Source organism: Maylandia zebra, linkage group LG1 (genome assembly GCF_041146795.1).
Source record: "Maylandia zebra isolate NMK-2024a linkage group LG1, Mzebra_GT3a, whole genome shotgun sequence".
Taxonomy (NCBI): Eukaryota; Metazoa; Chordata; class Actinopteri; order Cichliformes; family Cichlidae; genus Maylandia; species Maylandia zebra.
This window is the reverse complement of record NC_135167.1, coordinates 8,843,947-8,858,194: the sequence shown is the minus strand read 5'-3', so window position 1 is coordinate 8,858,194 and position 14,248 is coordinate 8,843,947. Positions and strand designations below refer to the sequence as shown.

The following is a 14,248-nucleotide window of genomic DNA, read 5'->3' as shown; positions in this document are numbered from 1 at the left end:
TAAGTAGGAAATTAATGAGAGGTACCAGTAACTAGCATTTGACTTCTAACTATTTTTCCACAACATACCATGCCTGGAAAAAAGTCTTAAATTAGACTGACATTTTCTTTGAGCATAAGTCATGTCCGGTTGCTTTTTAAGACTGTGTCAGTGTGTGTTGCTGTATATGTGAAGCAAGAAAACTTAAAATATAGAGTAACTTTTTTGATTTCTAAACTGTGACACATTTATATTATCTCTGACAGAACAGGTATACATTTTTACTTGATATAAAAGTGTCATGTAGCAGCATTATGTGTTTATTTCCTGAGTGGGCAGAACACGACAAGCCCAGGCATGTCTGACAGCAAGTGCCACATGTAAATGGTGAATCGACTGGTTCTTATATAACGCTTTCTACTCTACCTGAGCACTCGGTGTACTTTATAGCTCATTCACCCAAGTGCTTGTTTTCTGTGCTTAAGTGCTTTCTATCTAATATTCACACGCTGATGAATGCATCGTAGAGAAACCAGGGTCTCGCAAAGATACAAGAATACAATTTGAGTTTATCTTGCCCAAGTACCTCAAGTTGGGCCTTTTTAGGGTTTGAAACCCACAGAGATGCGGTGTTTGGAGAAAATGCATCCCAGCTGTCCGATAATCTTGACACATAAGGGATAACTAAGGGTTTTGACAATGGTCATGACAAATGCATATTAATGATCAAGAAAATGACCTCGCAGCCCATTTGTTCGTCAGTGGTGCTAGTTTCAGTCATTATGCAAATGTTTAAGGTTAAAGAAACCTGCATTCAGCTGAGGCTGAAGACGTCACTTGGATGTGTGATGAAACATTTCTCCCACTAAAAATGCTACATCCAGATGAACAGAATCAACTTTTTGGGTTGTCATGAAAGTGTTTTACTTCATCTGACAGAGTATATACACTTGTTTGTTTACTCATAGTTGTGTTTAGTAGGTTTTTCACTTGCACGTACAGAAATGGCCAACAAGTTAATGTCACGTCGTAAGCGGTCACGTGTCCCCAAAATCTCTATGCAAGCCTCCAAGGATGGTTTGGTAAAAAGGGAGCTACTTCAAATACTTCAAACCTCCAAATAAGCACAATAAAAAGCAAGAATATGCAAGAAGTGCAAAATAGGCAATAAAACTGTTCTCACTAAAGGAGGAAACGGCAAACTTGTTTCACCAGTTAAGGGTCGAGCATGAAAGGAGGAGATGCTAGCAGCTGGTGACATGTAGACCCTGACCAGTACAGGATTTTAAAAGTTCTATATTCCAATATATCAGCCACTATATTTATTTTTCTCAGACATTTGAACTATACATAGATTTACTAAACATTTGTCATGTGTAGTTATTTCTGAGTCCTTGCTAAGATGATATGACGGTGCACTTGAGAAATGTTTTTACGCCAAAAACAATCTTGTCACAGGAACTTGCGGATTACTTTTTTCCTCCCAATTCTGCCCAGATCAGCTGATTGTTGTGTTCGTGGTGTTCCAAACATGGCACTAATAGGGAAGTGCTTATGAAGTTATTTGCACGCTTGAAGAAGTTGATCCTGGTTTTTCAAATGGCGCCAACAGGGAAGTTATGCAGTGACCTCTGGTGGACAAAATATGCAACACTGATACTGACTGAAGGGTGTTTCTCCCAGATCTTCTTTACTTTAACTTCATTTTAACCTTAAATTTAATTTAGAAGCCATTATAAATGCAGATATGAATATATGAGCACAAAGATAATATTTGCTGAGAATTGGTCTGAACTGATATTTCCGGGGGGACAAACTGTGAATGAAAATTTCTGATATCGTTAGATGGTGGTAAAGGAGGGTTTTAATCAGCTGGGTAAAATTGTAATTGTATCTGTCCGTATTCTGTAGGGTTTTGTAGAGTTGGTGTCTTTATACTCGCCAAGTTTGACGTCACATATTTGTAGCACTTTGGACGGTCTTGCATTTCAGTTTTTGTAACCTAGTGCACTGGACCACTGCACTGCAGATGGGTGGAAGATGCGAGTGTACGTTGGGTCAGTTTTTACCGCGATTTTAATGATAGTCCTGTACTGAAGTTAAGAGAGCTACAGATATACAGAGGGAAATGGTGCAACAGTTTGAAAAGAAAAAACTTCGTGGAAAATAAAATAAAAAATGGCAAAAAAACTTAGCAGCAATCCAGCACAACCTTTTTTTTTTTCAGAAGATAAATCACAATAATGGAAAGAAATGGCAGGAAAGGTTAAGATGGCTAACAGAAGGGTATTTCTGTGTCCTGTCAGGTGGTTGTCGATACTGCGCAGATTGAGAACAAGGAGGCCTATGCTCCCCAGATCACTCTGGAGGGATCCAAGGTGGTGGTCCAGGTTCCTTCTACATGGTGAGTACAACGTGAGAAATGCAACACACAAGTTGTTTTTATGAGTTTTTTTTTTTTTTTTTTAACGTGGCATATAGGTAATATGTATACATTCTTTAATTGTTTTTGTTTGTATACATGTTATTCAGCCTTTTTGCCAGGAAATCATAATTAAAACAGGTACCTGGGCTGTTTACTACAGTCGCAATCAAAAGTTTAAGATCACTTGAAAAATGGCAGAAAATTATATTTATATTTTATTATATTTTGCATTGTTGGATCTTAACAAGCTTCCAAGTAGAGCGTCAACAACAACAAGAAGAAACAGGAGTGAGACAAAACAATTTTTGAGCATGCATTTTATTGAAGACAACACTTAAACTGAAACAGTTTAAATAGTTAATGTTTTACAGCTGATCAAAAGTTTCAGACCACATGCCTTTAAAAGGTGAAATCTGTGCAAAAATGTGGATTCATTGTCATTTTCTGTCAGGTAGTCACACTGTCATGACGTTCTGATGGTAAAGGCGAAAAACCTTTCCCTTTATGAACGTGGTCGGGTTGTTGAACTGCATAAGTAGGGTCTCTCGCAGTGTGCCATCGCTGCTGAGGTGGGGCGCAGTAAGACAAGTCATGTGGAATTTCTTAAATGAACTTGAGGGTTATGGAGCAAAAAAGTCCAGTGAAGACCCAAAGAAATTTCACCAGCAATGAGGCAGAGGATCCAATTGGCTGTCTGTGAAGACACTGGACGATCCTCGACCCAAATTAAGGCGGTTAGTGGTGCCAACTGCAGCCCCATAACATCAGACTGCATCTGAGGCTGAAGGGGTTGAAAAACAAAAAACGTCTTCAAAGGCCTCGTCTCCTTGAGCGCCACAGACCTGACCGTTTGGACTTTGCAAGAGAGCACCAAACATGGGACATTGAAAAGTGGAAGAAAGTTTTATTTTTTGATGAGAAAAAATTTCACCTTGATGCAACGTTGCTGGCATGACAAGCAGATCCCAGCAGATGTTTTCTATGCTCCACAGTGGGGGGAGCGCCATAACGGTCTGGGGTGTTTTCCTTTAATGGAACAATGGAGCTTCAGGAGGTGCAGGGGTGTCAAATGGCCGCTGGCTATGTCCCCATGTTGCAGAGAGCATCCTTCATGACTGAGGGCCCTCATCTCTGTGGTAATGACTGGGTTTTTCAACAGGACGATGCTACAGTACACAATGCGCGCAGGACAACGAACTTCTTCCAGGAGAATAACAGGGGGTCATCCTGCATGTTCCCCTAATCTAAATCCAATTGAGAACCTTTGGGGATGGATGGCAAGGGAAGTAGATGCCCTTCGTGCAGCCATCTTCAACACTTGGAGAAATGTTCCCAGGCACCTCATGGAAACGCTTGCATCAAGCATGCTGCAACAAATTTTTGAAGTGATCAATGGTGGAGCATTGTTTTCAATAAATTGCATGCTCAAAAAATGTTTTGTCTGACTCCCCTTTCTTCTTGTCGTTGAAGCTTTACTTGGAACCTTGTTAAGATCCAACCATGGAAAATGATTTTTTTTTTCCCCCCATTTTTTAAGTGGTCTTAAACTTTTGATTGGGACTCTATCAGTTCTTCGTCACACTGGCTTTTAATAAGTGTAAATTTAGTCAACCTTAAAAAGCTGCATCCCAGTGCTGTCTTATTTGGCAGTGGGTTTTATGATGGCAAATATCCGCCGTAGACTGATTTTTATTTATTTATTTATTTATTTATTTTTTTAAATAAATAAAATAAGATTGATGAGGCCAACCACTAGTTTTTGAAGACAAGTTATGATGGCTGGAACCAGACAGGATGAAAGACGGGCTGGATCTTATTGTGAAACAGGGGACAGACATGAGCATAGTCTGCAGTCATCAGAAAAGTGTTTACTGAGATCACAGACCAAGAGAGCTGAAAGTTTGTTTTTTGTTTTTTATTTGTTTTTTTATAAACTTCTTTACAACAGGAAGTCTTTTTGCAGCCAGAAGAGTTGCCCCCTGCTGGCCATTAACAAGAATACAGGTTTAAAGTATTAATGTGTTGGCTTCACTTTTCAGAGCCAGAAGCTTTATTCATCCTTTACAAATTCTGTGGCCAATGCTGATGTTTAAATAGATGACAAAAAAAACAAACAAAGAAAAACTGCTCTTACACTGCAGAACTTCAACTTTACTCATTTATAGCATCAGCTGTAAATTTTCAAGCACACCTACACATGTGCTGACTGAGCTTTGGGTAATAAATCAATGCATTAGTATCTGAACCTTTTCATTGTGGGTTTGTGAGCAGACAGCAGAATTTACAGTCCCTTAGTAAACAGATAAGTAACATACAAATCTAGACTGTTGGAGACAGTTGAAAATTGAAGGCAAGTAAACTGAAGTTGGTATTATGGAACAAATCAACACATGCTGTTGATTTGGACGGTTTTATACAGACTTTAAAGCTTAAGGCTCAAGAGGGATTGAGAATGTGTTTGATATAAAATATTTAATAAACAGTGAAATGCTGGTTAGTGCCTTCATACTTAGGTAGTATATAAGAGATTTTTGTGTAAATGATGTGTACTTTAAAACTAAGCCATATCATTGGTATTTGTGGTGTTAGAAAAGTCAAACTGGTTTTTGATTCAGAGCACTTTTATAATGGTCCTGGAAGAAGGTGTTTCTCAGAGGCTTTTATTTAACTGACTTTTTTTTTTTTAAAGTTATGTACTCTAATGCAGTGCTGATATTATGTGTGTTGTAAATCAAGTCAAACTAGTCAAAGCAAGTATTATTTTAGGGAATAGGGGAAGTATTTCTTCTTAAAACCTCTGTGTCGTGTCACAGTACATAGTTTTGTGATGAGTTTGAGTTTTTTATTTTAATAAAAGGAAGTGTGGGATCTTTTCTTGTTTATAAATATCACATGCCAGATATTCATCTCACCTGAGCCTTTATGTGTAAGACATACTGTTGGACTCACAGATCATATCCTGTCCTGTTGTGAATGTTTGTGTCTTTGGGTTCAGGTGTTTGAAGGAGGACCCAGCTACTATGTCCTTACTCCAGCGAAGCTTGGACCCAGAGAAGACACTTGGTCTTGTAGACGTGCTTTACACAGCGGTGTTTGACATCAACAGGTGGAAGGAGAGAAAGTGAGTAGATGTTAGTAATGATTAACGATTTCATTCCATGTTTTGACTAGCTAACACACATTTCTTTTCTCCTGTCCACAAAAGAGAGCAAGCCTTGCCCACTATTCAGATACAGCTACAGAGAGAGAGCCCAGACTATGGCATCCCCACAGACTTGCCTCCAGGTACCAGCTCCAAGACCTCTAGTGGACTGCCCAAAACTATATCAAAGCTCACTTCCAAGTTCACAAAGAAAGTCTCATCCAGCTCAAATAGCGGAGGCAGTTTTTCCATCCCTAGTACTCCATCTCGCAGCATGCTAACAACCAGTAACTCTGAGGACAAGGCAAAAGGCATGGGCCACAGTGATGGGAGGCTACAGAGCATCCTGCAGATGGGCAGCCTGCCTTGTACCTCTGACTCCACTCAACAAAACCAGCTGGCCAACGGTTCAGTTTCTGAAGACCAGGGGATGAACCTGCCCACAGACCAAGAGATGCAGGATGTCATTGACTTTCTCTCAGGATTCAACATGGGCAAATCCCAGCAAGCCTCACCCCTGGTCAAGAGGAGGAACTCTGTGGCTTCTGCTAATCCTGCTGAGCTGAAGCCCCCAAGTGGTCCTTCACAAGCCACCTCATCAATCTCTCACAGTGCCCTGCAGCCTCCAGCTCAGACCCTGCCTCAGCCCCAGCCTCAGCCTCAACCTTCACAGCCAGTACAGAAACAACAGCCTCAGCCTAATCCACAGCCGCCTCCCCAACAGCAACAACAGCCCCAGCAGCAACCCCCTCCTCCACCACCTCAGCAGCCCTCCCCACAGGCCCAGCACCTCTACTACCAGCACCTCCTGCAGCCCATCACTCAACAAGCGCCTCCCCCGCAGCTTCCTCCCCAGCAAACCCCACCCCAGGTCTTACCACAACAAAGAGTGGCAAGCAAGTGGCTGGGCACTTCTGGACAACAGCCTCCGCCGCAAGGACCCCCAGCAGGGCTATCACCCCTAGGTCCCATTGGGCAGTGGGCATCATCTGGACTGCCAGACTTGAGCTCAGACCTGTACAGTCTGGGCTTGGTCAGCACCTACATGGACAGTGTCATGTCAGAGATGCTGGGTCAGAAACCCCAAGGACCTCGTAACAATACATGGCCCAACCGGGACCAGAGTGAGGGAGTGTTTGGAGTCCTGGGGGACACATTGCCCTTCGACCCAGCAGGTGATGTTTACCTTACAGTTTCATGTTTGAGTTTACATCCATATGAAACAGAGTGAACATTTATTTATATAAGAACAGCTCAACTCTTTAAGTTAAAAAGAAGGCAGACACTCACATCCAGAATATGAAGAAGTTGAGAGCACAAAAATCAGCATGACTAAATTCACCATTTTTGTTACTTGCATTATGCATTTTGGTAGTGATATCCATTAACATACTATGTTCTTATTAAATAAACAAATAATGTTGGATGAGATGAGGGAACAAACCAAAGAGCCTTTTATTTAGTTTTCTTTCACTGGGTTAGGTTAAGTTTCAGCTAATCCTGCAGCATTGATGGCACTGACTTTCATTATTTTAAAACCTCAGAGAAGCTTAGTAGTGTCTCTAACACTTTGAAAGGTATAGCTGGAGACAAATGTTCAGGAAAGGGGTGTGGGTGGCCTGAGTCTCCCTACAGTACAATCAAGATGAAACCATTAAGAAGATGGTAGTGGGTATCAAGCTGACTGTAAAAAGTTTTTAATTTAAATTCAAATCTTAATCGTGTCATAAAAGAAAATTAGCTTTCAAACATCAGCTGATATCAAAAATAAAGATGCGACTACCAGACAAATATTACTACAGTGCATAAAAGACACTGTAATTTGACTAAATTGAGCAGATTTTTCTTAAAACCTGAAGGGTGACATAAGACACCTGATATAAATATTGGTCAGGTACGATGAGAAGTTGTGGCTACAACTGTAAGTTGGTGATGTGCGCTGAATTTAGCTTGTGTCAGTTATATTTCTTACAGTGCAGCACACTCTTTTGATTGCGTCGAGGCCCATTGTGCAGAGTTGACTTAAGGCTATTGTGATTTTTCTGCTGTGGTAGACAGTCTGGCTGAATAGATTGAGCTCCAGGGAGCGAAAGAGAAAAGCTGAGGGTGTCAGAAACTCATAGTTGTGTTTATCCTCCCTTTCCACGCGCAGTTGGCTCGGACCCGGAGTTTGCACGTTACGTCGCCGGCGTCAGTCAGGCCATGCAGCAGAAACGGCAGGTACAGCACATTCGCCGCCCCAGCAACACGCGCAGCAACTGGCCAATGCCTGATGAGCAGCACAGGACCTGGTCCCACCCAGAATACTTCAGCGAGGGGTTGGTACCCATACATCTGCTTTTACCACTCATTCATTGCCAGACAAGTTGACATTTTAGCACGTGTCCCACATAGGGATGTTTAAGAATATATAATGACCCTCAATCAACCAAGCTATTTCAACTAGAATCAGAGTAAGGGCCTTTTTATTATGCATGGTTTTAGTTATTCAACCTATGCTGTTTCATTTATATGTGACAGAGATTCTAAAAATGCTCTTATGTTATTGGTTAAAAAACACCAATTCTACAAATAAATTACATTTTATAATATGTGTCTATTACTATTTCAAAAACAGCTGGTCTTTGGTTCAACAGTACTAAAACCCAAAACTTTGGGTATGTCTAAGTGAATTCTACAGTATTCTGTTATCATTTTAACTCAAAAAATATCAATAAACAAATTGTAATAAAGTCATCATGTTTTTCATCCTTTTCCTTCCATGCTTCTATTTAAAACTGAACCTAAACAAACCTTTGTAGAAAGGTCATTTGTTTATTATTGGGATCTGACCAATCAGTATTATATGTCAGTATTAGCTGTTTGCCAATCTATCTCTGTCAGCATTCATAAGCTGATAAATGAAAAATTAAAGAAAAGAAACCATGTTATGAATATTTACTTAGTTTGTCATAGTTAAGGTCATTCATGCATGTAAACCAGTAATAAGAACCGCGGCAAATGTTAAGATCATTTCTTTATTTTTTGTATGTCAGAAAGCAAAAGAAAATCAGTCAATCAACAAATGTCAGTTTTGGTCTTAAAATTCAGTTACACTCGGTCTATTGTAGGTAAAGATCTTAACATCAAACATTCAATTAAAAAAAGTATTTTTCTTATAAGACAAACTGGTAGTGAGTTGTTTTTAGGAGGAGTCTTTTAGCAGCACTGCACTTACAGGGGTTAATTTATAAGATTTTAGTGATTGGCTTTAAGGTTTGTTGTGACCAGGTTTCAGATAGCATCTCAGAGCTGCTCTCCCCTGCCACTGTGTGCACAGCCTGAGGCAGATAAGAACCTTCTTGCTGTTGATGTCTCTGAATTTAAGATGAGCAGATCATGGTTCTGCTGTTGGAACACCTAAGCTCTGGATAAATCTGCCTGAGGAGCTGTTATCATCTTTTAGCTCAAACATTTGTTTCTGCTGATATCATTCCTTTGATTGGCCAGCCATGGTTGCATTCCTGACATTGTTTTCACTTTGAGAGTCTGTCTCTGTGTGTGTGTGTGTGTGTGTGTGTGTGTGTGTCATTATGGCAGTGCTCCTGTGAGGCAACTAGCACAAAGGTGTTTTTGAGGACTTTTAAAAGTGTTTGTTTTGTCCAATTAATTTAAATCATGTAAACAGCATCCAGAAAGTCATTTAGGAAAAAAGAGAAATACACTATACAAAATAAAGTAAAATGCAGTACAATATTGTTCTATCTTCTGTTGATGTAGCTTTGACAAAATCATATACTCTTAACCACAGATAAATAAATGCTTCCAGAGCCAAGAGCCTATGAAGTCAACAGTAAAGTGTGTACAGAGGTCAGGGCAGGGGGCTGCCCCATAGATTTTTGAGACTGGAAGTCTTTTTGCAACCAACAAAGGTCACCCCCTTGTGGCCATTGCAAAGCATGCATGTATCAGCAACTTCACATTTTAAAGCCAAAAGCTGTAAATGACAGCAGTATGCAGCATCGTGCTGATTCTCAAATGTGACAAGTACAGATCAGTGCTTTCCTGTTTATATGTTTGCAATGCAGGGATGTCTGACTTTTGGTAGTTTGAGAACCAGCATACTGATGGGTTTCACATATGGTACATTTGTTTTGAAATGTGAAAGCTTTCATCGTCGTGGGCACTGGCATAGTTTTAAACTGTCAAACTGTGTCATGTGATGTTTTGATTATGTTTTTAATTTATCCAACATTAGCAATAAGTGAGGCATTTAGCATGTTTATCCTGGGTGCTCTTGTTTAATTCCACCCACATGTGACACACCATCCTGCTCACAGATGCAAGCAGATAGAAGTAAACAAGCCATCATTGCAGTTATGCGATCTCACTTTTAAACCCTATGCAAAAATGTATCACTTTTATGCAGCTTTTGCTTTGAATAAAGGCCGAGAGATACTGGGCTTTAAATTCATATGTTTAAGTTGTCTAATTTTGTTGGTTTTGTTATACACAGTTTTTAGTAACTAATAGAGAAATTGCTAACACCTTCTCTGGTTGTGCCCACAGTGATGCTGTAAACAGTGGTTGGTCAGCCAATCAGGGGGACTCGGCCAGCTCTAGTGACGAGACATCTTCAGCCAATGGTGACAGTCTGTTCTCCATGTTTTCTGGGCCAGACCTGGTAGCTGCAGTTAAACAAAGGCGGTAAGTCTGAAAGTCATCCACTTGTGGTGTTTATCTTGTTCTGTCTTCCTGGTTTGGTCCTTATGGAGCCCCGCAAGGGACATGGGAGAAGAAAAAATAAAGCTGAAGTTTTGCAAGATCTTGCAAAAGTTTTGGCCGCATTCTTCAGAGGCCGCCAGCTTGAAGCTGACCGGGAGGTCAAGGCACGATGTGCCGGGAGTGCGGTGTTCCCCCCGACTGTAGTGAGCCTCGACCTCCCGTTAGCTTCGAGATGGTGGGTAACAGACGTCTCCTAAAATGTCGGAGCACTTTTGCAAATATGTGATGTCATGATAAACCGAGCAGATATTTGACGTTTACACAGCTACATTCACGCCTCAAAATATCTTAAAAGTTTATTTTGTGACCCACAAAGCGTAATATTAAAACTAAGTAGCTGCCGCCATTGTTGGAAACGAATTGGCTGGGCCGCGCTATGAATTCTGGGATAGGTTGGGTTACGAAGGATACACTGACTCGGCCTTCAAATGTGACCTGCAAAGTATGCAGTCTATTTTGCGAGATCTCGCAAGACTTTTGTTTGCAAAGGCTCATCGTAATTTGTTTTTCTCCCATGTGTCTTGCGTGGCTCCGTAGGTCATCGTGTTTATCTCAGTAAAAATATCTGCTGCAGTTTAACATTCATCAGATACTCTTTGTGAGTATGTTCAGTGTAGATTTCTCTGTCCTCAGGAAACACAGTTGTGGTGAGCCTGAGGTGTGCACTCTGCCTTCACCACCTCTCCATCACATCGGCGACGATAGCCAGGTAAAGTTTGAACCCCTCTGTGCCAGTGAAATGTCACACTTCATTTTATTTTACGCTGGACTAATTATAGATTCCTGTGTTTAAGAATGGTTCAGGAACTCCCCCAAAATAATAAATGTGTCAAACGAATGTGAACAAACAGCTGCTATGAGTCCTAAATGTCTAGGTATCAGCTGAACTACACCCAGATCATACTTTTATGCAATACCTGTTTGTACCACAGGATTCTGCAATGAGTCTGTGTAACATCCGTATAACCAGGCAGGTCATTAATGGTAGCACACAGTGGATGTAGCCACCGTGACATCATGGATTGGTTAGGGAAGTCCCGTTATGAAGCGTTTTCAAGCAAGGGTAGGAATTGGCTCCAGAAGTGCATAATAGACTGCTGTGAACATTCCCATGAAATCCTCCTTTCTGACTCTTGGAATTACCTGGATTTACAAAATGAGCCTAATATTCTGTTTAATATGATCTGAAAGTAGTGATTGAGATTATAAAGTCACCAGGAAAATACTGAAGTCACAAATGTCAGATTAAGTCACGTTCACTTCCTCTTCATTCTCAAACCCAGAAGCTACATCCGTGTTTTACACACATACATTAAAAGATGGCTGTTGAGAGAAAAATTACAGTCTAGGAAAAGCCAAAACCTCTTGAGGAGATTGGGGTAGGGCTGTAAATTAAAAGACCAGGAGCACTGGTGAAATGCTGCCCCCTGGTGGGGAAGGTTTAGAAACAGTTAGCAGAAGATGATTACAAAAACGCCTTTAACCATTTCTACTATTTTTGATTGCATGTTGACTCGTCATGTTCCGGCCTCCTCCACAGGACAGCAAAACTAAAACTTGGCCTCCCAAAGCACCGTGGCAACACTCCACCCACACCAACACCATGCCCAATCCCAGCTCTTCCTTGTACCAGATGAACATCCCTCCTTCTTCCCAGTGGGGTGACTCCATGCCAATGCTCCAGTCTCCCGTGTGGTCTACTGCCAGCGACTGCTCCCCCTCCACCGGCATCTCCTCTGGTTTTCCGTTCACCCAGCAGCAGCAGCAGCAGCAACAGCAGCAACATAAACCGATGACCAAGGGCTTTAAATCCTTCCCCGTCAAGCATGAGCACAGACCCTCCTACCTTCACCAGTACTGATCCCGATCTAATGTCTAACGAGTCCACGGTGAAGTGCCACAGAGGACCCGTAGCTCTGTTACATGAGCCACTGAGTGGGCCGAGCTACAGCCATTAAACTCCACACCCAGCGAATTGGAAAATTTCAAAAGCCTCACAGGCAACGTAAAGTATACACACTGGCTCGACATTTTTTTGTATCTATATTTTTCCATGTCAAACATCCCCATCAGAAAAAGATGTATTTTGAAGTTTTTCAAACTGCCATGTTTTAACCATGAAAGGTGCGCATGTCGTGCTGGCAGCAGTTAGTCAGGTGGTCGTTTCTCTGTCTGTCGAGCAGAAATTTCCTCAGACAAGAGCTGGAGACGTGCAAAGCCGTCACCCACTTGCTTCTGCAGCTAAAAGTGTGTGTGTGTGTGTGTGTGTGTGTGTGTGTGTGTGTGTGTGTGTGTGTGTGGGATTACAAGGGGGCAGGGGCTTAAAATGCTCTCATTTTGCCCGTAATAAATATACTGTGTCTACATAGCTGTAACTGCCAAATCTCATGCAAGATGACCCAGAATACAGCTACCATCTACTGTTTCATAGCTTGTAAAATAGTGAAGTTGAAATATAAATATTTAGTACTTTTTATTAAGAGGCTTTGAGCAGGCTCAGCATAAATATAGTAAGTCACTGCAGAGGTGTAATTTGAGAGAAATACACTACTTTTTCAACAACTGACCAGAGTTAAGAGTTATAGCAGTAACTATGTGCCATGTTGGTATCGATAGCACTTGCAGAATATTATTTCCAACCAAAGCGTTGTTCGGAAGACGAATGGTGCTGAAGAGATGAGAGGCAGTCTGAGATTATTGATCAACATGAAGTTAAACACCCTACTAGATGTGAGCATTAGGGAACATCTTCATTTCCTCTTCTCTAATTGGCAGTTGTTGGCTCCAGATTGACACTAACTCCCATAAACCTAACGTTTCTTCTTTGTTTAATAACACAATATTTTTTGTGTACAATTATTGACAGTATTAATCTTATTTTTGTATTTTCTTACATGTTATACCATACTGTATGTTAGTATTCCTGCAGACATATTACATAAAACATTATTTTCCACCTCCCAATATGTGAAAAAAGCACATGTTTTTCCTACAGAGTTTAACTACAGCATCGATCTATAAAGGTTACCAAATACGCCATGCTAAACACTAAAACATTGTGTAACGAGGGTGGGTTTTTTGTTGTTGTTGTTTTGTTTTTTCAAGCCCTTGTTTCCTCCGTTCCTATGGCAGTGGGCTGTATTTAAAAGCCCAGAATGTTATCTTTTTGTGATGTTTGCGGATGCCAATGTTGCCTGTATTTATGAAATGACACCATGTTTTCAGAAAACTAACATACTTAACATGTTTACAGAGAATTGTTTGCTGTATATACATATAAATATATATCTTTTTATAGTTAATGTGCTTTGCACAATCAAGATATAGGGTTTGTTGCTTTTTGTCTGTGTTATCTCCCTAACTGTTGCAGCCTTTTTTAAGACATCAGTACAGACCTTGGACTGTAACTGTTAGCTTCTCAGCTGTGTCAAATGGTTTACTAGTGGCTTCTAAAAAAAACACAAAAAAAGAGAAAAATAATAATAAAAACATGTTGCCCTGATAGAAGATATGAAGGGGGGCTGCTTGGCTTATGTTGCTTATTGTTCTCTTGAGCTGGCAACTGAATCTTTCCAAGTGTACCAGCAATGCAAAAAATAAATAAAAATAACTAGCAATTCAAAATGCTGTTGTTTTTTTAAATTTTTTTTTTTAAACAAAAGTCTCTTGCTGGTTTTCATTTTTTTCTTCCCGCTTACTTCACCTATCGTCTGCTTTTTATCTGGGCCTGGATTACAGGGACTGCAGTCTAAACAGACCTCCTCCTTCACAGCTGTGTGCTCCAGCGCACAGCCATTCCTAAGCCAGGCAAAAGATATCTCTCCAGCATGTCCAAGACACAAAACAAGACAAGGAAGCTTTCTTAATCGAGATACAGTTGACCCTCAAAATTTGCGGGGGTTACATTCCTTTAAAAAACTGCAAATTCTGGATGTGGT

At 40.7% G+C, this 14,248-nt stretch overlaps 1 protein-coding gene across 2 annotated transcripts in view; it reads left to right on the top strand.

Moving 5' to 3' along the window:
• Nucleotides 1-13,937, top strand: part of garre1 (granule associated Rac and RHOG effector 1) — a 42,518-nt gene extending 28,581 nt beyond the window's left edge. For both annotated transcript variants that reach the window (XM_004539711.4, XM_076875060.1), the window contains 7 exons: nucleotides 2,286-2,383; nucleotides 5,400-5,525; nucleotides 5,610-6,721; nucleotides 7,699-7,864; nucleotides 10,095-10,232; nucleotides 10,944-11,019; nucleotides 11,851-13,937. In XM_004539711.4, the coding sequence (XP_004539768.2) occupies nucleotides 2,286-2,383; nucleotides 5,400-5,525; nucleotides 5,610-6,721; nucleotides 7,699-7,864; nucleotides 10,095-10,232; nucleotides 10,944-11,019; nucleotides 11,851-12,171 (2,037 nt within the window). In that variant the 3' untranslated portion in view covers nucleotides 12,172-13,937. The remainder of the gene's footprint in view (nucleotides 1-2,285; nucleotides 2,384-5,399; nucleotides 5,526-5,609; nucleotides 6,722-7,698; nucleotides 7,865-10,094; nucleotides 10,233-10,943; nucleotides 11,020-11,850) is intronic.
• The last annotated feature ends 311 nt before the right edge of the window (nucleotides 13,938-14,248 follow it).